Raw genomic sequence first — 24,777 nt, forward strand, 5'->3', positions numbered from 1 at the left:
TGGAGTGCAAAGACCAAAGAGGTCAGGTAGGGATAAAGACACAATAAAAATAGGAGGAAGGGGAATAGACAGATACTCTCTCTTTCTCTCTCTGTCTTTATCTCTCTCCATTTCTCATTCAACCGATCTTGTTTTCTTGCTTCCCTCTCTCCTTTTCAAAATCAATGAGCGTGAATATGACGTCAATAGCAAGCTACTTGTGAAGTACTCAATTCTGAATAACATCTTTCCCCTATGACCATAATATAAGACGTATCTGTCTTCTATTTATCTCCCTGTGTCTGTCTCTCACTACCTCCATCTCCTCCATTCATCTATCTCTTTCCCCCTCCTTTCATCCCTCCTTCCTTCATTAGGGCTAATGAGTGTGTCTGGAGAGTCTCATCCCGCAGATTGGCTGCTCTACTGGCTCGGGAGCCAATCCACTTCCTCTTCTAATTGAACTGATTGGTGGACTGCATTAATAAGCTGCGCCGTAATTGGTCATAATGAATGGTGCTGCCGAGTTATTGGTCATAATGAATGGTGCTGCCAGGTTATTGGTCGTAATGAATGGTGCTGCCAGGTTATTGGTCGTAATGAACGGGAGGCTTGGGGATAACTGGTTAATCTAGGCCTGCCTGTCACCTGTCGTTATACAGCCTGAGTGCTTGGCGGAAGCTGTTGTTCATGCAGGCTTACATCCACTGGCTGTCGTCAGTGGAAAATACCCTAACGCAATGAACAGAAGACGACAAATCAATAGCTGCAACTGACTAAGAGGTTTCGCTGAGACTAACTTGAGTTTATCTACAATTATTATATATTTTTTTAAATGTATCTAGGTGTAATTGATGCAATTTACTAATTTGTCACAAAGTAATTAGATACCCGACCGAAAACCTAGGGCGTGAGCAAGACTAGCACGTAGACACCCCTTAACTTTGTGTGAATGACCGGAGCACTGCTGTTGGGTTTAGCGACACCGAGTTGCTTCCCACTGGCTGTGCAGAGATGTTTTGCAGGGGACAGAACTGCTGTCTGCAGTACCCTGGGTAAAGGACAGGCTGTTCATTTCACGTCGGGGTCTTTGACAACCGAAATTCGATGTTTTAGTCACATTTGCAGTATATGCTAAGTTATTCTGATTAAAATACATCAAAGACTGTTGGGCACCTTCGGTAAACTATAAACATCGACCATAATTTAGCAGGTGTTAAAGGGCTACCCAGGTAGTCAGGTATAGTGTGGCTGGTGTTAAAATGGCAACCCTTGTAGCCAGGTAGTCAGTCCAGTCTATATATATGCCAACATGGGAGCCATTTTGAATTTCAGTCGGGCACTGAGATGTGCATCCTGTGCATCACCTCTTCAGCCTTTACCTTTATGTGATTTAAGTTGACTCTCCCTTTCATTTCCACCTCCTTCTTTCTTTTCTACCTACTAGTCCAAGAGTCTCCTTGACCTGTGTGTATGTATGTGTGTGTGGTGTATGTATGTGTATGTTTAACAGTGTTTTCTTCTCCTTGATGTGTCTACAAAGGCAATGTGTGTTATAGAGGTTTAAAACAACAACAAACCAGAGAAATTGAATTGGCTGAGGATGATAACAGTGGTTTGTGCTCACATACCAGCGTGACGGTACACCCTCGGAGCAGATATATTATCAGCTGCCACCCCCAAGACTCCAAACCTGAACCAGTGTCAAGAAATGTCAAACTGACAGAACTTCACAGTACAGTTCAAGCAAACGGATCTTGGTGGAGCTGGCATCGGCATTTTAATGAAGTGTGTTGAGACGGCCAGCAACCTAGCAGCTCGTCTGGTGTTTAGTCAGCTCTGTACGGAAGTGCTGAGTCGCCGTGGACAACAGCCCTCATCCTCTCTGTAACCAAGGCGTTTGCTGTTGCCATAACACTCAGCTCCTCTGGGAGGCATAGGCTGACTTTGGGGGAGAGCGGCTGACAAACTGGCTGCCTTCAGCTCCAGTTTCAGCAGCTCCATCACCTGGAATGACAGCACCGCTGTGGATCATCATTAAAGCATTCAGTGTGCTCTATTTAGGCCCACCCAAGTACCTGAGTTGGTGAAAGCCACATTGTTTTTTTTCCACACACACCAGCGCCTTGACAGAGGGCCCATTCATTCCGCTCTCTTATTGGACACAATGGGATAGTAGAGACCTGTGCCACACATTAGCAGGTGAGAGGTGTTTCATCTCCGTCCGCCCGCTGGTGTTCCGGGATGTTTCTTGACCCAAAGTGGATACTTTAATTCTCTAGTCCCTCTGGGTGAGGCTACGGCCTCGGTCCCTCTGGGTGAGGCTTCGGCCTCTGTCTCTCTGGTTGAGGCTATGTTCCAGGGCTCTCTGGGTAAAGTTATGGTCTTGGTCTCTCTAGGTGAGGCTACGTCCTTGGTCAGACTGACCCATTCTGTCATTTTTCCCTGCAGAGAGGATGGAGGGGAGTCTGAAGTTAGTTCCAACATGTTGTCTATGATCAAAACCAAGACCAAAGGACCTGCTGGTCCCAACAAAAACACCAACACCGTTTCCACTGCTAAGGGTAAGTCGTGTGTGTAGACAGCTGTGTGTGTGTTTGTGTACGGAGTGTGTTTCTATAGTGCATCTGTGTGTGTTAGTGCATGTGTCTGTGTGAGTAAAACGCATTGACCGCCTCCATGTTGGAATGAATATGTGATGCTAGAATTGCATGGCGCTCCCACCACATCAACGACAGCACATTTAAATATATACAAATTCTGGGTTGGAATTTAGGATTAAATGACACAAACGCAAGTGTATGTATGTAAAAACAAAAAAGTATTCGAAGGCAGAGCGGGCCATTTTTATGCCAGACGTATCGTCTGTGAAGGGTCCATTGGACCTGCCCCTGTCGCAGCACTGACTGGTGCCTGACTGGCAGGTCATGGTAGTGTGTTCCCTGGGGACGGACAGCGGGACCCCCTCTGCCTCTCTTTTTTATGGCCGGTTTCCATTGGAAGCCATTTTGAGCGAGCTGTGATCAATCTGTCGGAAACAGATCTGACATCAAGTTGCCTGTGCTCATACTTCAAGCAATAATGCCATGTATACTAAGCCCAAAATGGAGTTTAAAAATAAACCCATTATTTTTCGTTCTTAAGTTAGATTTATTATTTTACGGGACATGTTTGGTTTGAAATCTTAGAGTAGTGTAAAATGGTGATTTACTGGTGCTGAAGTGAACGGTGTTCCAGTCTATTAGAGAGGAAAAGGGATATTTTCCATGCACTGAGCGTGACATGTTGTAAAATAGGTTTTCCTCCACGGAATCCCATTCAGGGCTTGTCGGCCCATTTGCCCCGCCTCCTCCGCTGCAGATGAATATTCTACGCTTCCTGAGAAAATATATATTTATTGAGAGAACCTGGTGGGAGCTGTGAATAAAGATGTGAAAGCGAGTGCCAAGCCCCAAACCTAGCACCAATCCCAAATCTACTTCAACCCACAACTCTTGTTCCAGACCCAACTCTTCTTCAACCCACGACTCTAGTCCCAGACCCAACTCTAGTCCCAGACCCAACTCCAGTCCCTCCCTAAACTTTAGTCCCTGCCCCAATTATACTTTTACCCCCAGCTCTAGTTCCAGCCCAAATTTTAGTCCCAACTCCAGTCCCAGCCCTAACTCAACTTCAACCACCAACTCTAGTCTCAGCTCAAACTCTAGTCCCAGCCCCAACTCTAGTCCCAGCCCCAACTCTAGTCCCAGCCCCAACTCTAGTTCCAGCTCTAACTCAACTTCAACCACCAACTCTAGTCCCAGCCCTAACTCTAGTACTGGCCCTATCCCCAGCCTCAACCCAATGTCATTTCTCCAAGGGTTTACATATACAGTCAGCTGCTTTCGCCCAGCTCTGTCTAAGACCTAGACACATCCTCTGCACACAGACCTAGACACATCCTCTGCACTAAGACCTAGACACATCCTCTGCACTAAGACTCTAGATTCTAGTCCTGGAGGTTCGACTGTCTACAGGTGCTCTGCCAGCTCTCTCACCACAAATTGTTTTTTGACAGCACAAGGCAGGTCACTGTTTTCTGGAATAAATGAAATGTGATTTTAAACCGTAACTGCTGGGACATTTAATTCAATCTCCTCGATTTGGGGCTCTGTTGAGGTGTCTTCAGGGTCTGTCTCTGCACAGAGACACGTAACCACTTTCGAATGGCCTCTGATCCTGGCTGCACCTGCAACACAGTTCCTTTTCCTGAATCCCAGAGTGGGATCAAAGGGAAGCTTGTTTAGCCAGGTGCCCCAGCGAGCTGTTGGAATGTTTTGCTACTTGAAAGAATTGATTCTGTGTTTGGCTCACTGGCGCTGTTGATCTCCGGGGTCTGACAGCAACATCCAGCCAGCGGACTAGGCCAGGTCACCTGGCCACAGAGGTCAGAGGTCAACTCAGAATAACACAAAACAAGAAGACTCCTGGAACACAGGATACACACACACACACACACACACACACATACATTCACAAATCCCCAACATGTTTATAATTCACCATTAAACATTTCTGACCTCGGTGTCATATTGACTCACTTGTTCCCTGTAGGTTCGGGTTTCCCTAAACCAAGCTTTAAGGCAGGTGTCATGGCCCCATCGATCGGGGTGAGGGGCGACAGCTCCACCAGCGCTCCCCCTAATTTCCCTGTCTCTGAGCGTCCAGCCCCCCCACCCCATCCCACAGACGAGGCCTCCCTGGTGCAGATGGCCGAGCACATCCCAGCAGGGACTCGCACTCCTATGTGTGGCCACTGCAATATGGTGATCAGGTAAGAGACAGAGAGGCATTCAGGTGGAGGGAGAGACAGGGCGCAGGGGAAAAGTGTGCCTGTGTTAGGATTGACTTAAGAGTGCCTGTGTTAGGATTGTCTTAAGAGTGCCTGTGTTAGGATTGTCTTAAGAGTGCCTGTGTTAGGATTGTCTTAAGAGTGCCTGTGTTAGGATTGTCTTAAGAGTGCCTGTGTTAGGATTGACTTAAGAGTGCCTGTGTTAGGATTGTCTTAAGAGTGCCTGTGTTAGGATTGTCTTAAGAGTGCCTGTGTTAGGATTGACTTAAGAGTGCCTGTGTTAGGATTGTCTTAAGAGTGCCTGTGTTAGGATTGTCTTAAGAGTGCCTGTGTTAGGATTGACTTAAGAGTGCCTGTGTTAGGATTGTCTTAAGAGTGCCTGTGTTAGGATTGTCTTAAGAGTGCCTGTGTTAGGATTGTCTTAAGAGTGCCTGTGTTAGGATTGACTTAAGAGTGCCTGTGTTAGGATTGACTTAAGAGTGCCTGTGTTAGGGTTTGACTTTCACATAGCCAGAGTTTTTGCTCGGTGTGATACTCCAGTGCTATACAGAACAGAACAGAATACAGTCAATTATATAATGTCTAAATATTTATGAAAAAGGTGCACAACACACAGCTGTATTGGTAACACAGAGAGGAGTGTTTCCCATGATCTCTGAATCAGCTATCAGGAGGAGCTGAAAACGACCCGTAGTTGGGATGAGGCCTATACGCTTCCTCCCCTCACCCGGTCCCTCCCCTCACCCGTTCCCTCTCCTCACCCAGTCCCTCTCCTCACCCAGTCCCTCCCCTCACCCAGTCCCTCCCCTCTGACTACGGTGTCAGGTTCATTCTTTAATTTGCCCACGGACTGCACTGATGAATGGAGCGTGACAGTCTGCGGTGGAGGAAGATAACAGACCAGACTGCGGCCCAAATGGGACCATAATGCACATCCACTCTGCTACCTTTTGACCAGAGCCCAGAATGCCACATCGTAGGGTGCCGGTAAAAAAAACAAAAAAAAACAAGCACACTACATAGGAGGAACAGGGTGTGATTCAGGACAGAGTCACTGGTTCTCCATTCACCTTCATTACAGTTGAGGGCTCCCAGCAGCTCACGGGCCGGTAGCTAATGCTATCTCCTCTGGTGTTGGTTTACTTCTCGGCTCCAGGACAAGGCGGCAGATGTTCGCCCCGGCCAATGAGTACCAGCGGCACTGTATCGAATGACGGCTGTGTGTGCATGAAATGTCCCACTGTTGTTATCCCACTTAACCTAGTCAGCCTATTTACCGGCAGGTATGCTTTCGGTGAGTAGAATTAGGAGCCTGTTTGTTGGCAATAGCCCTCAGGTGACACTAACATGATGCACTGCTGGTAATATAATGGTCCCTTGGGTGTCATAGCTCTATACAAGGGTAGGTAGGAGATAAACATGGAAGTAAGATGAGGTAAAACAGAACGGCGACACGCTCCTTTAAACTGAATGAAACCTAGCCGTTTCCCCACCAGGGGCCCGTTCCTGGTGGCGATGGGCAAGTCCTGGCACCCCGAGGAGTTTAACTGTGCCCACTGCCGGACCTCTTTGGCAGACATTGGCTTCGTGGAAGAGCAGGGCTCCGTCTTCTGTGAGCACTGCTATGAGGAGTTTCTCGCTCCCACCTGTAGCCGCTGCCAGCTGAAGATCCTTGGGGTGAGTCCTGGAAAATCTGACCAGGGGTCAGCTGACCATTTGGGAATGTTGGGGGGGGGGGACTACATCTGCTAAAAGGGGGAGACATAACCTTGAAGATGGGACAGGAAGGGTCTCAGAGTATAGTTCAGATACAGCCAATTATATCCTTTGTTATGCAATATTCGGGATCACCAGTCATACTTCTAGATGCTTTACACATTCATGGGCATTGAGACAAACTCTGGGTCACTGCTATGGGCTGATCATACTTTAATTTTGTCTTGAGAAACATGACAATTTACGAGAAGACCTCAGAGGTTCTGTCACCTTTTCACACTTTCCACCCTTTAGTCTTCTTTATTTCTAACACCTTCAACCCTTTAGTCTTCTTTATTTCTAACACCTTCAACCCTTTAGCCTTTTCCATTTCTCACACTTTCTCTCCGGTTTACTGACTCCCTCACTGCCCTTTTTCTTAATCCATATTCATAATCCTCCTTCATTCCAAGCGTCTGTCTGTCCCCCCTCTGACCTCCCCGGTTCTCACAGCTGAATGCTGGGAAATCCGTGAGGGTTTTTAAGCTCTGTCATGTGCTCTGGAGAAGAAAGGAGAGCCGGAGAAAATCTGTGTGATCAAATGTGGCACAATTAGCACCTGGCTAGCCTGGCCGTCCATATAAATCAGCAGAGGCGCTGGTGAGGTCAACCAGAGGGCATGATGGAGGACTGGAGATACTGACACACATACACAGTATAAAGGTGCAGCTTTGACACTGACAGTGTGGTGCTTGGTGTTGATGAGCTGGGCTAGCTGGACCTGTAGTCGTCTGTGGTCTGTTTGCAGGAAGTAATCAATGCCCTGAAGCAGACCTGGCATGTGCACTGCTTCCTGTGTACAACGTGCCAGCGGCCCATCAGGGACGACACCTTTCACCTGGAGGACGGGGAGCCCTACTGTGAGAGAGGTGAGCCCTGCGCAGGCTGCCTGCTGGCCTGCCTGCCTTCAGAACCAGGGCCCTGGAGCATTGCCCGCTGAGGTTGCGCTGTAAAGGCAGTTCTCCAGACTAAAATCCAAACTGTCAGTTTCAAAAACAATTCAGAGTTTGGGAGAGCTCCGAGTTTAACTCTTGACCCTCGTCTTTTTCCCCTCAGACTTTTACGCTCTCTTCGGTACTGGCTGCCACGGTTGCGAGTTCCCAATAGAGGCGGGGGACAAGTTCCTAGAGGCTCTGGGCTTCACCTGGCACGACACCTGTTTTGTCTGTGCGGTATGTCAGGCTTGGTTGTACACTGCAGTATATGTGTGGTTCTGTGTCTTAGTCAATTGTGTGTTCAGCTCCCGCTAGAAGTAAGCATATATACTATGATAGGACAGGTAGGATATAAAGGGCTTCATGTATATTTATACTGTATATTTGTTTTTATTTATATGCACAGATCTAAATAAATGTGTATTTGTTCCAGGTCTGTTGTGCAACTCTGGAGGGTCAAGCCTTCTTCTCCAAAATGGACAAGCCCTTGTGCAAAAAACATGCACACACTGTGGTGAAACATTGATCAACGACAGGAGCTGACAGCCAGAAAGATAGAGGAGAGGAGAGAGAGGGAAGAGGGATGAAGGTGGAGAGATGGGGGAGGACGGATTGAGCAGAAGTGATTGAGGACAGATGGAGGAGGACAGCTGTAGGAGAGATGGAGGAGAAGAGCTGGAAGAAAGAAGGAGGAGGGAAATGGATGAGGACAGCTGAAGGAGGAGAGATGTAGGAGGGGAAATGAAGGAGGGAAGATGGAAGAGGAAATATGGAGGAGGAGAGAAAAAGGAGGAGAGCTGGGCTTGATATGTAATGAATGTTGATTTTATTCAGGGTCATATAGGCCTGTTTGTTTGCCCAGGTGCTACCCTACTCCCTGTATAGCACACTGCTTTAGACCACATCCCTATGAGCCCTGATTAATATGTCCAAGTGTTCTACTTAGGGACCAGGGTGCCATTTGGGACAGTCCACATCCCCCCGACCTTCTACATGTTATCTGACTGATGTGTCTGGTTCCAGGAAGAAAGTCTTGTTTTACTTTGTGTCTGAGGTGATATCTACATATGTACAGTATCTCACAAAAGTGAGTACACCCCTCACATTTATGCAAATATTTGATTATATCTTTTCATGTGACAACACTGAGGAAATGACACTTTGCTACAATGTAAAGTAGTGAGTGTACAGCTTGTATAACAGTGTACATTTTCTGTCCCCTCAAAATAACTCAACACACAGCCATTAATGTCTAAACCGCTGGCAACAAAAGTGAGTACATCCCTAAGTGAAAATGTCCAAATTGGGCCCAATTAGCAAATTTCCCTCCCCGGGTTCATGTGACTCGTTAGTGTTACAAGGTCTCAGGGGTGAATGGGGAGCAGGTGTGTTAAATTTGGTGTTATCGCTCACACTCCTTCATACTGGTCACTGGAAGTTCAACATGGCACCTCATGGCTGAAAAAAAGAATTTTTACTCTACATAAAGATGGCCTAGACTATAAGAAAATTGTCAAGACCCTGAAACTGAGCTGCAGCACAGTGGCCAAGACCATACAGCGGTTTAACAGGACAGGTTCCACTCAGAACAGGCCTTGCCATGGTTGACCAAAGAAGTTGAGTGCACGTGCTCAGCATCATATCCAGAGGTTGTCTTGGGGAGTGCTGCCAGCATTGCTGCAGAGGTTGAAGGGGTGGATGGTCAGCCTGTCAGTGCTCAGACCATATGTCGCACACTGCATCAAATTGGTCTGCATGGCTGTCATCCCAGAAGGAAGCTTCTTTTAAAGATGATGCATAAGAAAGCCCGCAAACAGTTTGCCGAAGACAAGCAGACTAAGGACATGGATTACTGGAACCATGTCCTGTGGTCTGATGAGACCAAGATAAACTTATTTGGTTCAGATAGTGTCAAGCATGTGTGGCGACAACCAGGTAAGGAGTACTAAGACAAGTGTGTCTTGCCTATAGTCATGCATGGTGGTGGGAGTGTCATGGTCTGGGGCTGCATGAGTGCTGCCAGCACTGGGGAGCTACAGTTCATTGAGGGAACCATGAATGCCAACATGTACTGTGACATACTGAAGCAGAGCATGATCCCCTCCCTTTGGAGACTGGGCTGCAGGGCAGTATTCCAACATGATAACGACCCCAAACACACCTCCAAGACGACCACTACCGTGCTAAAGAAGCTGAGGTTATAGGTGATGGACTGGCCAAGCAAGTCTCCAGACCTAAACCCCATTGAGCATCTGTGGGGCATCCTCAAACGGAAGGTGGAGGAGCGCAAGGTCTCTAACATCCACCAGCTTCGTGATGTCATCATGGAGGAGTGGAAGAGGACTCCAGTGCCAACCCGTGAAGCTCTGGTGAACTCCATGCCCAAGAGGGTTAAAGCAGTGCTGGAAAATAATGGTGGCCACACAAAATATTGACACTTTGGGACACATTTGGACATTTTCACTTAGGGGTGTACTCACCTTTGTTGCCAGCGGTTTATGCATTAATGGCTGTGTGTTGAGTTATTTTGAGGGGAAAGCAGATTTACACTGTTATACAAGCTGTACACTCACTGCTTTACATTTTAGCAACGTGTCATTTCTTCAGTGAAAGAAAAGATGAAAAGATATAATCAAATATTCACAGAAATGTGAGGGGTGTACTCACTTTTGTGAGATACTGTATATCTACATACTTTATGATGTATGTAGATCTACATATGTACGTAGATGTCCTCATCCCTTTTGTGATATCTACATACTATATCTGCCTATTTAGATATCCTCATCCCTTATGTGATATCTACATATTCTATCTGCATATGTTTGTCCTCATCCTTTCTTGGGGGGAGTGCGACATTTAAATGCTGTCCTGTTAAATTGTTAAAAACAATTCTCGTAAAAGAGTAGACAAAAACGAAACTTTTGTTTGGTTTTTAATCACAAGAATCAACTTATAGGCGGCTCCCTGTCCGCTTTGACTTGATGTGTATATTTTGGATGTAAATCTCAAAGAAAGCAGATTGTCTAGAGGATATTGTAACAGCTAGACATGCTCAAAACCATAACTGGGTTTTAGCCATGGTTCATTAAACATTCAGCCATGGTTCATTAAAAGAATCTACTCTGAAATTGTTGTTGTGGTTTAATTTTCTGTCATTTTTACCATGTTTTCTAAAAGTATTTTCTGTTTTGAAGCCTTTTTGGTTTGCTTTTGAAAAACACGCCGGTTCAACTACTGATATCCCATAACATGGTTAATCCTCTTTTAAATCTGTGCCATTTGTTGATATTATAATTAATTTATAATCATAATAATAGTAATTACAGTGTTACAGCATTGGTAAATGACACTGTTATTTACCAACACTTCAAATCTAGCCCAAGAGGACAAGAGGGAGGAAGTAAATCTTCCTAGACTATTATAAAGTTACAGTCATAAAAACATGTTAATTTATTTTACATTTATTTAGAGTGTAAATGAATAATGTATCGTAAGTTTCTACGTTTTTTACTTTCTTCTGAGGTTATATTTTCGGACAGTATTTATGTTTTGAAAAATTCCATTGTCTTGAATGATTCTACTGGACTGTATTTCTCTAAACATTTCAAATTGTCATGCATGTCATGTTCTCAATAGCCAGTTCCTGGGAACTCTGAAATCATAAGTTGTCATCATAAAAAAAAAAGTGTCTCTTAAATTCTACAAAAAGTAGGAACAATTAATTTTACAGAATTAATAATGTCTCCAAGTTCATGTAACTTTCCTTGACTGTCCTACATGTGCCAATGCACACACATTCATAGTACAGAAGACAGGGGCATCCGCCCAGCACTCCGAGAGTGTTTAAGGTCTTGCAGGTCCAGGGGTTAGCACTGCACTCTGGAGGCAAGGACACTCAATCTAGTAGCCAGGGTCTTCAGAGCACATCACATTAACCCTAACCCTAAATCATTTCCTGTCTTCTCTTCTGTGTTTTTCTCAGTAACATCACAATTTATATATATATATATATATATATATATATATATATATATAAATGAGGGGAGTAATTCTAGTTACTTATTACCCCTTTGTGAAAATAAGGAGATGGAATAGTGGGTAAATCATAACTTTGTTACCTTAACACATAAAACTAATTTTATATTGATGTCAACTTAATTGAAATATTAAAGCCTATTTTAATGAATAATGTTACAGTGAAAAAAAATATTCCTGGACATTGTTAAAGGATAAAATAGATGTCCTGTTTTTTTTCTGTTTTCAGAATGAATACAATAACATAATACATCTAATTTCGCTATTTCTCTATTTTCCAAATGAGGTCTTGATTTCATACCTGTTCTGCTGTCACGTCTTGATGTTACTGAAAGATTTACTTCAAATTGCAAGGTCCTCTAGCGTTGAAACCCAGCCGTTCCATATGCATTGTAAAAGAAGCCATCTGAATTAGGTCTGCTAGTTAGGGCTTCAACAACTGATGATCCTATCGGAGGGTTCCCAGTGAGAGGTTTGAGATTCACCAACTAATCGTCCTCAATTCCAAAGCTATTTTATTACGTGCACTTCTTCAAGACGTCGGTAGTTGGAGCCAAGCAAAGGAGAATTTCTGAAGTTGGCAGGCTTTTAAGAGAGGCAAGATAGAAGTTGTTGACTCAAGATTGTAAATGTGACACAAGCGCCTTCGGAACAAACGGAAGAAGAGCAGGCAATCGCCACGGTGCATCTATCGGTAGCGGATTTCCGAAGTGCTGACTGCAACTGTGTTCTATCATTCTGAGTGAAAGGTGAGAACAAAAATGTGCTAGGAAGGTGAAATACTTGAGTCGGAGCTGTTTGAATTCTGTAGCGGAGGGTTTTGAGTCCAAACAGTCGAATCTTTTTATAACTACAACCTTGTACAACCTTGTAATTTCAAATCGTTTTGCGTAAGCATTGTTAACTTTTCTTCTAAAGTTGGCTACGGTTATCCGTTATTTTTCCTCAAAACAAAACGCTGAGAGAATATGTTGTTGAACGTTGGTTTAATTGTAACCGATATAAACTCATGTGCAATAAAATTATACCACGTTTAAAAAAGTAGCAAAAAACATTCCAGGCTACCCTGGATGCTTTGATCTGAGAGGTAAGTGTTCATACTGTTTCTAACGGGAGTTCTGAAATTAGCATTTTACTCCATCAGTTATTATCACCATCCCTCCAGTTAAACACATGCTGCTATACCTTTTCTTTTAAATTGCGTTTCAAAAATCCTGAAGTCAAAAACTGCTCACGACTGCCTTGTACAGACTGAGGCTAAGAAATTATTTCAGGTTTTGTGTCATGATTTGAAAACATCATATATTACTATTTTATGCTGGATGATGTGTGCCTGTTAATATACTAGGGACGTCTTGAAGAAATCTTAGGTTTGGTTCCTAGGAAAATCAGATTTTTAAATGTTGTATTTACGTAGCTTTATTGATTCACAATTACGTGAAATGCCATTACACAAGACATAACCACAATTATACTAACACTCATTACATTTGGATTGTGTAACAAGTGTCTGAAGCACATTCATACTTTTGTTTAGGATAATTGTTTACAGGCAGAGCTAAACCTGTTCCTTCAGCATATCCTCTTCGCCCCAGTGTCCCAGAGGCTAGCACCGGCAATACCAAGCAGCCCATTAAAAACAACCTTATTATGGTCGAGCAGACCTCCAAACCATTCGGGGTGACTGTAAATCCGCTGTGTAAACCTAGACATATAAAATTCTGCTTCCTGTGAGGCAGCCTATTCCACATTTAGTGTGTCATTTTGTCCCAGGCCCATACAGCCAATGCACTGATTTGTTTAGGAACACTGATGTGGCTAGACACAACAGCAGGGATCTGCCTCCCTCAGAATGCAAACAGTTCAGCAAGCTGACAACAGTGGCATGTACAGAGCAACACTTATAAACACGGCCGCTGACGATTTGCTGATGAATGGGCACAGGCTTGGCGTGATTTCAGTGTCAGAATTGATGCGTTGTTCGCTCTTTTTGCGTTGAATCGAGGTAGAACTGAAAAGCTCTTGACATTCTTTGGCATTGTGTGATACGATGAATGGAGTGGTGAGCATAGTAGGGCTGGTAAATGCCTGGTAAATGCCCCTATTACAATGTTATCACAATGCAGGTGGTGATGAATTGCAATTATGAAGATTTGTTTTGACAGGGTGAAATGCTCCAGTGGGCTTCTTGGTTACACAGGGAATGAAGGAATGTAGACTAAATTAAGTCTCTTAATGTATGGGCCTCCTACCTCTACCCCTCACCTTACCCCCAAACACCAACCTCTCCAACCCCAACCCCACCTCTACCCCTCACCTTACCCCCAAACACCAACCTCTCCAACCCCACCTCTACCCCTCACCTTACCACCAAACCCCCACCTCTCCAACCCCACCTCTACCCCTCACCTTACCCCCAAACACCAACCTCTCCAACCCCACCTCTACCCCTCACCTTACCCCCAAACACCAACCTCTCCAACCCCACCTCTACCCCTCACCTTACCCCCAAACACCAACCTCTCCAACCCCACCTCTACCCCTCACCTTACCCCCAAACACCAAGCTCTCCAACCCCAACCCCACCTCTACCCCTCACCTTACCCCCAAACACCAACCTCTCCAACCCCACCTCTACCCCTCACCTTACCCCCAAACCCCCACCTCTCCAACCCCACCTCTACCCCTCACCTTACCCCCAAACACCAACCTCTCCAACCCCACCTCTACCCCTCACCTTACCCCCAAACACCAACCTCTCCAACCCCAACCCCACCTCTACCCCTCACCTTACCCCCAAACACCAAGCTCTCCAACCCCAACCCCACCTCTACCCCTCACCTTACCCCCAAACACCAACCTCTCCAACCCCACCTCTACCCCTCATCTTACCCCCAAACACCAAGCTCTCCAACCCCATCCCCACCTCTACCCCCCTGCCCTCTAAGTCTTAACCAGGCCCAGCTGTCTGTCAGTGTGAGTTATGACCAGCGTATGTCTGAGGGGTGTGTAACCATGTGCCATTATAAGGCTAGTTGTTACCTCACCTCAGTGCCTGCACTGTATCACCTTGGGACTAGGCAGGAAAACAGTCAGCAAGTATGAGCAAGTGAAGTCGAGGAGCAGATGTGTGTGTGTGTGTGTGTGTGTGTTTTAGTGTGTGTGCCGTTGTCTACTTCTTAGCTCAGGCTTCCTAAGATAAAAGCTTTTATTTGTCAAAGGTTGTTTTTTTCAATGGCTTTTTAACTATTATGAACAGGGTTCCTGAATTATTCGGTAAAACTAAACCAGATGAGAATCACATTGTTTCCAACTGATAACACTGGGGTGTTAATAGTTTAGTGCAGATCCTTTGTTGTGATTTAAAAGAAGATCATTATTTCACATACCCTTAAAAGCTCTCATATTTACTGGAAGCTCTCATCACAAAAGAGACTTTACACTCCACACGTGGCTTATGGTTTCTTCGCGTCTCTCTATTGACCGGCAGAGAGGAAAGATATATTCAAGGTTTACCCACACACGCCAAGATAATTCCTTTCAGCACCTTCAGAGCCATCAGTGAGTTCCAGAATCGTACAGACTGCGTTGCAACCTGCCATACAAAAAACATCTGTCGAAATAAGCATAAGCATATATTTCCGGCAAATGCCAGAAAATATGTTTTTAAGAGACAAAGAGGGAGAACAGTTGAGACTTGTGATGACTTTGACAAAAACACTGTTGTCTTCTATGGAGAATGCAGTTCATATTCCCAACAGCTAAGATTATTATTATCTAAATTCCTAATGTTCTGAGGTTATCCGAACATGAGACATTAGGCATGATGTAGTGGAAGTAGGAGAAAAACAGTTTAGGTGTCCCAATTCACAGATGGCTTTAATTTTATGGCTCTTGTTTTTACTCTGCACTAGGATGAGTCCTCTTTGACACCTCTATGTTTAACTCCTAATGCAGAGAATTCCAAGTTTGTGGAGAATTAAGTTAAATTACAATGAATGGCCATTTTCAATGCTTACGCACTAAAGGTTTCAAAGTAAAAATGTTCGTAGATGTGCTCGCATTCCATTCACATTTCCTTTAAACCGAAAGAGGAAATCTTTCATAATAAAATAATTAACAAATAGCGATTTTCCGTCCGGGAAGAATACTACCAGTTGTTGTCTATTGCCAAATCTCATTTAGGTGATTTGGGATGTAGTGATAAATCTTGGACGATTATAGGCAAAATTGTAATAACTGGTGTTGGTCAATTGCTTTAAATTTGTCAGATTATTTCAGACCAATTGTGCGTTTGTCTGAATAGGCGTCCAATATGCTCCAATAATTTGTATAATAATTTTTTTCTGTTGCAGTTTTGTTGAAGCAGAAGCAACTTATTTAATTTAGGGTTATATATCAGTATGGACACTGGATGATCATGGTGTATGAATATGGGGCCATTGTATTGGCCAAGATTTTCTTATCGGAGCATTCCTATCTTTGTTGGCTGATCTTAATGGCTTCTGGAAAGGACTAGTTAAGAATGAGGGAATGTTGGCCAGTCAAATGCTACATTTAACCATCTTTTGAAATGTTTTTCTTTTAGTAATTACATTTTCATGCAAATATTCCGTCCTTTGCTCCTGAAGTGCACATGAAACGCAACTGTTTCACACTCTGTTTGCATTTAGATTAAGATTATTATCTAGACGGGTAGACAGTGATCTGGCAGGAAATTGGGCAATTCGGGCCCAGCTGCTGGAGGTAAGTGATGAGGTGAGACTGACGGCAAGAGATGGGCCCTCAGAAACTGAGATGGGTCAAGAACTGGGGGGTGAAGGAAGGCGGGGTTCCGAGTGGATTGGGTTCCTTCCCATTCGGACTGTTTCTCTAGTTTAGTCTGTTCCTAACCACACAGCATTTCTAGCACCGGGTTCATATATTTTCTCTTTCCTCTTTCACTTTTGCGTCACGTCTTCAACCAAACGGTGATCAGATATCTAACAGTCCCCCAGATAAGTCTGCACACGGGACTCCTACTCAGGATCTGTTCCGAATCACGCCCTGTTCCCTCACATAGTGCACTAGTTTAGACCACAAAGAGGTGGGTAGGGTGTCATTCTGGGGCACATCCTGGGTCCACCTCAGTGTGTAGTTTAAACGGGCCCATGATGCCTCACAGGGGTAGTCACTGAAGCGCAGATGCTGCTGGCCATCTTGTTCCACTTTACAATGATTTCATGCCCCTTCCCCCTTTCTCTCCTTGCCGACACACGGCTCTTTCTTTCAGGGTACCATTTCATCCTTAATCATGGCACAACGGTTAATCTTCCAATTTGCCCAAATGTGCTTGAGTCTGTGTGGTTAAGGAGAAGGGAGGGTGGGTGTGGAGGGAGGGAGGGTAGGTAGGGGGGAGGGAGGGAGGGGGGAGGGAGAATAAATGACTTCAAGCTGTTGGCCTAGTGACTGATTCGCCCGGAAGGGCTTTAGCATGAAGAGAGATGGAAAGCGTTGGCTTCCTGTTATGAGAGAGAGGAGAGATAGAGAGACGCAAACGTCTTTAGCAGATGGTATTGATGATGAATGAATGCTTCTTCTTTACATGGAAGAATGTCATTTGTAGCCCAGACAGTGAAGGACAGGGTTGAAAGGGGTAAAGCTACAATGTGGCGGTTCAAAGCTTTGAGGTGTTCACGAGAACTTCCCATCATCTTTCTGCCATTTGGGTGATGGTGAGACTGGCTTTGGTCAGGCTGGCTGGTGGACTGGCATCTGGCAGATGCCCAAGTATGCAGCCAGGCAGACCTCCCCTGTCCCCCCAGACAGACCTCCCCTGGCTTCCCAGACAGACCTCCCATGGCTCCCCAGTCAATCCCTGGGGCAAATCTAAAAGCTAAATTTGAAAGCTAATTGGTTAACACCACTATATTATTTTTCATCCTCCTCTCTCTGTTCTTTTGACTTTGTTGTATTTTCCCTGTCTGCCCATTGACACTAAACTCTCTGCAGTCTCTGTCGTACTGGCCAACATACTATTATTGGGTGGCTGGTTGCCTACCAGTTAGATCATCTGACCAGAAACCGAAAGGTGAAAAATCTGTTACGGAGAGGTTGGGTCAAACACAGATGCAAAATCTCAGTCGGACCTTTTGTGCAAATAACTGACAAATATTAACTTTGTCTTCCTCAGACTCCACATGGACATCTTTTCTGATTAATGGGTTTTTCGCATAACCATGGAATATTTAATTTTTTCAAAACAAGTTTAGGTTTAAATGAGCCCATTCACTAATGATTACCACCACTGAGCCAAAGCTACACAAATAATGACATTTGTATAAAATATTCCCTTGAGACAGGGGTGCTTGGCAGCTGGTGCAGGGTGATTATGGGAACTTGGTGTGTGGTTTTTCTTACCTGTCTTGTGGATTTATTTTTATCCACCTTGCTTATCTAATTTCAGTATGTATCTGGGGGCCTGTGATTTTGTTTATCGTGTTCCAGTCCTGTAATTGGTTGCTTATTGAATCTCCAATAGAATGATTCAATTGAATTGGAATAGAATGAAATATCTCTCCACATTCATTGCCAACTCACACACACTAATGCTCTAAGATACATGCTGTCCTTCACATACACATAGTCCTCTTATGAACACGTAGGGGCTCGCACACAGAGACAGACAGACACACTAATGCTCTCAGATACAGGTTGTGTTTCTCTCATACACCCATTGACCTCCTACGAACACCGGCCTGAGGTGTTACTCTCCTCTGCTCAGGCCTGGGTAGTTACTCTCCTCGGACCAGTCCTGGGGTGTTACTCTCCTCGGGCCAGGTCTGGGGTGTTACTCTCCTCGGACCAGGCCTGGGGTGTTACTCTCCTCGGACCAGTCCTGGGGTGTTACTCTCCTCGGGCCAGGTCTGGGGTGTTACTCTCCTCGGGCCAGGTCTGGGGTGTTACTCTCCTCAGACCAGGCCTGGGGTGTTACTCTCCTCGGACCAGGCCTGGGGTGTTACTCTCCTCGGACCAGGCCTGGGGTGTTACTCTCCTCGGACCAGGCCTGGGGTGTTACTCTCCTCGGACCAGGCCTGGGGTGTTACTCTCCTCGGACCAGGCCTGGGGTGTTACTCTCCTCAGACCAGGCCTGGGGTGTTACTCTCCTCTGCCCAGACCTGGGGTGTTACTCTCCTCTGCTCAGGCCTGGGTAGTTATTCTCCTCTGCTCAGGCCTGGGTAGTTACTCTCCTCGGACCAGTCCTGGGATGTTACTCTCCTTGGACCAGGCCTGGGATGTTACTCTCCTTGGACCAGGCCTGGGATGTTACTCTCCTTGGACCAGGCCTGGGATGTTACTCTCCTTGGACCAGGCCTGGGATGTTACTCTCCTTGGACCAGGCCTGGGGTGTTACTCTCTTAGGACCAGGCCTGGGATGTTACTCTCCTTGGACCAGGCCTGGGGTGTTACTCTCCTCGGACCAGTCCTGGGATGTTACTCTCCTCGGACCAGGCCCGCTGTACCCTGAGTCACTCCGTGCTGGTAGTCTGCCGTCCCAGCATCTCACGCCCTGAATGCACCCCCCCCGCCCACAGTACACTGCTGCTAATGTGGAGGAAACCATGTCAGAGCTAATGGAATCAGCAGCATGGCTGCAGAGACAGATATGTACTGGGTGTTTGTGTGTGACAACCGGGAGCAGGACAAGAATGGCGGCAGGATAAGATTTAGAGTCGGTTGGTGTTATTCTGACAAGCGAGATGTTGGTTTTGCAGATGTAGCTAACATGAATCCACAAGCGCTAAGACAGCTGGTCAGAAAAAGGAAACCAGCTGATGAATGCAGATTATGTCCTCCACCCCCCCCCCCCTAAAACACCCCAATAAAATCTGTTTCCATTTCATAACTAGTAAGGTGTCAGGGCATCAACTGATCTGTTGATTATGGTCATTTTTGGACTCGGACATTGGCTGCTGTTTCTCTGTGGCTCTATGTGGCTCAGTATAGTTGGGTAGCTCTATTTCAATAGAACATCAAGTGCCTGCTAGTAACATGGATTATGAAATCATTAGTAAGAATAGTGAAAATTGTCCGGTTGCATTCGTCCATACATTCCATTGCACCAAGGTATGCACGCTTCCCTGCCTGACGTCAGATGCCTTCCTGAAAACCTTCCATCCGCTTGCTTCGGTTTATTGAGGCTAAGTTACCATCCCGAGGATTCAATTCTATTCACAGTTTGTTTTGAATCTGCTGCTGTTGGAAAACACTACTGGTTCCTCCCTTTGTTGTTGTTTAGCTGCAGCCCAAGGCCTCCAACTCCCAGCATGCCTCAGTTTGTTGTAAGGCCAAGCCTCTACCTAGAACTTCCAAAGCCATGACTAAAATAAAATCCAATGTCCTTTATAAAGCCCTTTTAACATCAGCAGTTTTCGCAAAGTGCTTTTACAGAAACCCAGACTGGAGACTGGAGAGATGAGACTGGCCTGATGTGACTGGAGAGATGAGACTGGTGTGATGAGACTGACCAGGTGAGACTGGCCTGATAGGACATGGCCTGGTTAGACTGGTGTGATGAGACTGACCAGGTGAGACATGGCCTGATAGGACATGGCCTGGTTAGACTGGTGTGATGAGACTGGCCTGATAGGACGTGGCCTGGTTAGACTGGTGTGATGAGACTGACCAGGTGAGACATGGCCTGATAAGACATGGCCTGATAAGACATGGCCTGGTGAGACTGGCCAAATGAGACTGGCCAAATGAGACTGACCAGGTGAGACTGGCCTGATAAGACTGGCCCGGTGAGACAGGTGTGATGAGACTGATCATGTGAGCATGACCAGGTGAGTCTGACAAAGGGAGACTGGTGTGATGAGACTGACCAAGTGTGTTTTTTGCAGGCAATAGGGTTCCATTTGGGTTGCAGCTGTAAATATTAAAGGCTTACTCCCCAGTTCTCTGCTGCTTTCAAGGAACCAATAGCAAGTCTGGAGGCTAGCCAACTATGTTCGTAGTAGTGGTCCCTTTAGTGCCTTTTTTAATTAAAAACTGCTGACTTTATGAATGTGAGGCCTAGTCACTACCCCCCTCTGCACACTAAGGGTTTAATATTTAATGTCATATGCTCCGAGCACTATTTTACAACCCCAAACTTCTGAACCTTATCCGCTCAGTTTCCTGTTTAAACATTTAAACCCACAGACAGGGAGAGGGATAGCAGGAAAGTGTATTTTGTCACAGACTAATTCATATGGAAATGGATATATGCATTTTAGGGTTGACACTCCCTGGTGAATGCATTCACTATTTTCATTATTTCATGACACTATTTGCCCTCCACAAATATTGACTCCCTTAGATCTTGATTTTTTTAAATTTGTGTTTATCTGCATTATTTTACGCAAAAAATATAAGTCTGAGCTTAGTAAAATTACTCAATGTAAAAACAAGTTAATTGAGTATTTGTTGCAATTATTGGCGCCCATGCATTTAGAATGTTTAAGACACTTTGATTACCAAGATAACAACACTGATTATTATCCTGTAATGTTTGATGAGATGGGTGAGCACATAGCAAAGGATCATAGATCATTCTTCCGTCCAGAATCTCTCAGAACCTTCGGAGTTCTTTGACATAGCTATTGGACTGTCTTCTTAAGCCCAACCCACTTGTTCTTGAATATTGGAAACGCTTGTCTGTACTCAGGAGCCATTTTTCTGTGGTTCTGGAGAAACATTTGGGATGGTTGTCCTGCTGGAAGATCCAACAAAGACCCAGTTTTGGCATCCGTGCAAAGGCTGAAGGATTTTGTTCTAATATGTCCTGGTACTTGACAGACTTGAGACTTTTTGCCATCTTTCCAAACCAGGTTCCCAGGGTCTGTGGAGTTTAATCTCTGAATCAACTCTGAAGTCCGGATCTGACTGTGTCAACAGTTGCGACCCAAATCCTGGATGGCACAGTATGTAGTCAAAAGTGGGTTAAGTGATCATAAGTTAAAAATGCAGATGGCCTTAATCGCCGTGCCAGCATAATATGCATAAGGGCACAGATACACAGATGAGACCTAATTTTCTCTTGAAAATGTATATATTAATGAAAATGATTTAACGTAGCGATGACACTGTCAGTGACGCTGTGCTTCCTGCTTTTGTGCGCACAAGTATTCTAACAATTCTATGAAATTCCCCTTCAGTTTCTCCGGAACTGTCCTTGTACTTTCAACCAAATAAAGCACACAAGCTTTAAAGCTACACAAATGTGCTCAGATGTGACATAGAACAGCCTGTCAGTTGGAATGGCACCAGCCTGTCAGTTGGAATGGCACCAGCCTGTCAGTTGGAATGGCACCAGCCTGTCAGTTGGAATGGCACCAGCCTGTCAGTTGGAATGGCATTAGCCTGTCAGTTGGAATGGCTCCAGCCTGTCAGTTGGATTGGCACCAGCGTGTCAGTTGTTATAACCCCAGGCTCGGTGGAACAGGGTTGTGTCCGTGCTGTTGTTATAACACCAGGCTCAGTGGAACAGGGTTGTGTCTGTGCTGTTGTTATAACACCAGGCTCGGTGGAACAGGGTTGTGTCCGTGCTGTTGTTATAACACCAGGCTCAGTGGAACAGGGTTGTGTCTGTGCTGTTGTTATAACACCAGGCTCGGTGGAACAGGGTTGTGTCCGTGCTGTTGTTATAACACCAGGCTCAGTGGAACAGGGTTGTGTCCGTGCTGTTGTTATAACACCAGGCTCAGTGGAACAGGGTTGTGTCCGTGCTGTTGTTATAACACCAGGCTCAGTGGAACAGGGTTGTGTCTGTGCTGTTGTTATAACACCAGGCTCAGTGGAACAGGGTTGTGTCCGTGCTGTTGTTATAACACCAGGCTCAGTGGAACAGGGTTGTGTCCGTGCTGTTGTTATAACACCAGGCTCAGTGGAACAGGGTTGTGTCCGTGCTGTTGTTATAACACCAGGCTCAGTGGAACAGGGTTGTGTCTGTGCTGTTGTTATAACACCAGGCTCAGTGGAACAGGGTTGTGTCTGTGCTGTTGTTATAACACCAGGCTCAGTGGAACAGGGTTGTGTCCGTGCTGTTGTTATAACACCAGGCTCAGTGGAACAGGGTTGTGTCCGTGCTGTTGTTATAACACCAGGCTCGGTGGAACAGGGTTGTGTCTGTGCTGTTGTTATAACACCAGGCTCGGTGGAACAGGGTTGTGTCTGTGCTGTTGTTATAACACCAGGCTCGGTGGAACAGGGTTGTGTCTGTGCTGTTGTTATAACACCAGGCTCGGTGGAACAGGGTTGTGTCCGTGCTGTTGTTATAACACCAGGCTCGGTGGAACAGGGTTGTGTCTGTGCTGTTGTTATAACACCAGGCTCAGTGGAACAGGGTTGTGTCCGTGCTGTTGTTATAACACCAGGCTCGGTGGAACAGGGTTGTGTCTGTGCTGTTGTTATAACACCAGGCTCAGTGGAACAGGGTTGTGTCCGTGCTGTTGTTATAACACCAGGCTCGGTGGAACAGGGTTGTGTCTGTGCTGTTGTTATAACACCAGGCTCGGTGGAACAGGGTTGTGTCCGTGCTGTTGTTATAACACCAGGCTCAGTGGAACAGGGTTGTGTCCGTGCTGTTGTTATAACACCAGGCTCGGTGGAACAGGGTTGTGTCCAGCCATTTGTTTGTGAACATGGCCCACACGGCTTCGTTCCAGGCCTGACTAAGACATTGACGCCCAGCAGGTCTGACCATAGATAACCTCACGGTGTGGGATGTACCAGATAACCTCACGGTCAGTTGGACGGCGACAGGCGAAAACGTTAAGTCCAATCAGGGTTGATGCATTGCACCGCCTAAAATGTATTCGGCTTGGAACACAGTCAGGGGGATGGTCAGGTGCCCAATGGGTTGAATAAGCTCTGTTGAACAGTGAGTGGCATTCAGAAGTGTATTAAGCTGTATTTAGGGTTTGGAACTGCCAATGGAAAAATGTGTATCTGTTCGAAGTGTTGGCGTTCTTCTTCAGAGGAATCTGTGACTGGTTCAAGCACATGTTGCTGGATTATGGAATCGGTCCAAACAAATGACTTCACACCTCAGACACATTCTCCCACATGCGTGCACTAACAAACTAAAATACACACACGCACAAACTAAACACACACAAGTTTGTGTGTGTGTGTGTGTGTTGGTGTCTTAAGGTGCATACGACCAGGATGGTCCAGGATGCACGGAGACATCGGCCAGAAGGTCCCAATGCAGACAACCAGTCAGTCAGTCAGTCAGTGAGTCAGCCATTCAGCCAACCAGTTAATTAGTCAGGTAGGTGGGTGGAGCTCGGCTTGAGGAAGATGATAAGCATAAACAGACACACAGATATTGGATTGGAAGATATCATGGTTTCTCTCTGGCCACGGGATATGCTCTTTACCTTTACAAACACAATAAAGGCCTTTCAGCCGGCCCCTCCGGTTCTAGCTAATCAACAGTGCACAGAAGCGTGACAGTCCCAGGGGGACGGAGAGATGGAGAGACGATGTCCACAATGACACCCTTTGCCCTGTGGACCAAGGTCAAAAGGTAGTGCACTATGTAGGGGGTAGGGTGCCGTTGAGGCCGGACACTTAGAAGTGTTGGTGTTGAAGCTGCTCTCTAGCCATGTTTTAAATTTAATCACGGTCAGATGTCTGAAAGAGACCTGCCTTGCAGTCAGGAGAGATATACAAGGGGCTGCCTGGCTGGCAGTAAAAAAGGTTTCCGACTAGGTGTCCTTTGTTGTCTGAGAAAGTGCGAGAGAAAAATAACGAGCAAACGAGGGGAAATTTGTGGTTGACTTAAGTTGTAGGTGGTTGTGGTTGGAGTTTTACAGTGTTTTTGACGGTTAACACTTGTTCTTGCTGTTGGTGGAATTTGTTGACTCAAAAGGAAAGACAAAATGAATATATTGACTTTCCCTAATACAACACAACACCCATTTACAAATGCTCTCATATCAATCTTTTCCACATTTTATTGTGCTATATCATGATATCAGGTCCCACAGTTGGTTAGCACGATTGCTAACAAAAGCCGCATACAAAATACATTTCAAAGGAAATCGGGAATATGTTTCTTCAAAAGTCCTAATGAGGGGTAGTATATAAGAACATTTTCAAGGCATTGCATTTCTGGGGCACAGTAAAGCCCATTATTAAGAAATGGAGAGAACATTTTACAAATGTGAATCTTGACTAGAACAGGCTATTTTGGTGAGAAGGGCACTAGTC

General features: G+C 45.5%; 3 protein-coding genes across 7 annotated transcripts in view; all 3 read left to right on the forward strand.

The window, feature by feature from the left end:
* Nucleotides 1–8,619, forward strand: part of pdlim5a (PDZ and LIM domain 5a) — a 54,865-nt gene extending 46,246 nt beyond the window's left edge. For 2 of the 4 annotated variants that reach the window (XM_034296528.1, XM_010877013.3), the window contains 6 exons: nt 2,431–2,543; nt 4,573–4,792; nt 6,307–6,487; nt 7,314–7,434; nt 7,622–7,737; nt 7,934–8,619. In XM_034296528.1, the coding sequence (XP_034152419.1) occupies nt 2,431–2,543; nt 4,573–4,792; nt 6,307–6,487; nt 7,314–7,434; nt 7,622–7,737; nt 7,934–8,026 (844 nt within the window). In that variant the 3' untranslated portion in view covers nt 8,027–8,619. The remainder of the gene's footprint in view (nt 1–2,430; nt 2,544–4,572; nt 4,793–6,306; nt 6,488–7,313; nt 7,435–7,621; nt 7,738–7,933) is intronic. The other 2 variants (XM_010877014.3, XM_010877015.4) reach the window with 2 other exon arrangements.
* A 3,342-nt stretch (nt 8,620–11,961) lies between these two features.
* The window catches only part of bmpr1ba (bone morphogenetic protein receptor, type IBa), a 77,812-nt gene continuing 64,996 nt past the window's right edge, over nt 11,962–24,777 (forward strand). For both annotated transcript variants that reach the window (XM_029124821.2, XM_013136851.4), the window contains exon 1: nt 11,962–12,287. The gene's annotated coding sequence lies outside the window, so the exon portion shown is untranslated. The remainder of the gene's footprint in view (nt 12,288–24,777) is intronic.
* Nucleotides 13,778–14,485, forward strand: LOC117595454 (extensin-like). The gene has a single exon (XM_034296717.1). The coding sequence runs from the start codon at nt 13,778–13,780 to the stop codon at nt 14,483–14,485; it is 708 nt and encodes a 235-aa protein (XP_034152608.1).

This window comes from Esox lucius, chromosome 13 (genome assembly GCF_011004845.1).
Source record: "Esox lucius isolate fEsoLuc1 chromosome 13, fEsoLuc1.pri, whole genome shotgun sequence".
NCBI lineage: Eukaryota > Metazoa > Chordata > Actinopteri > Esociformes > Esocidae > Esox > Esox lucius.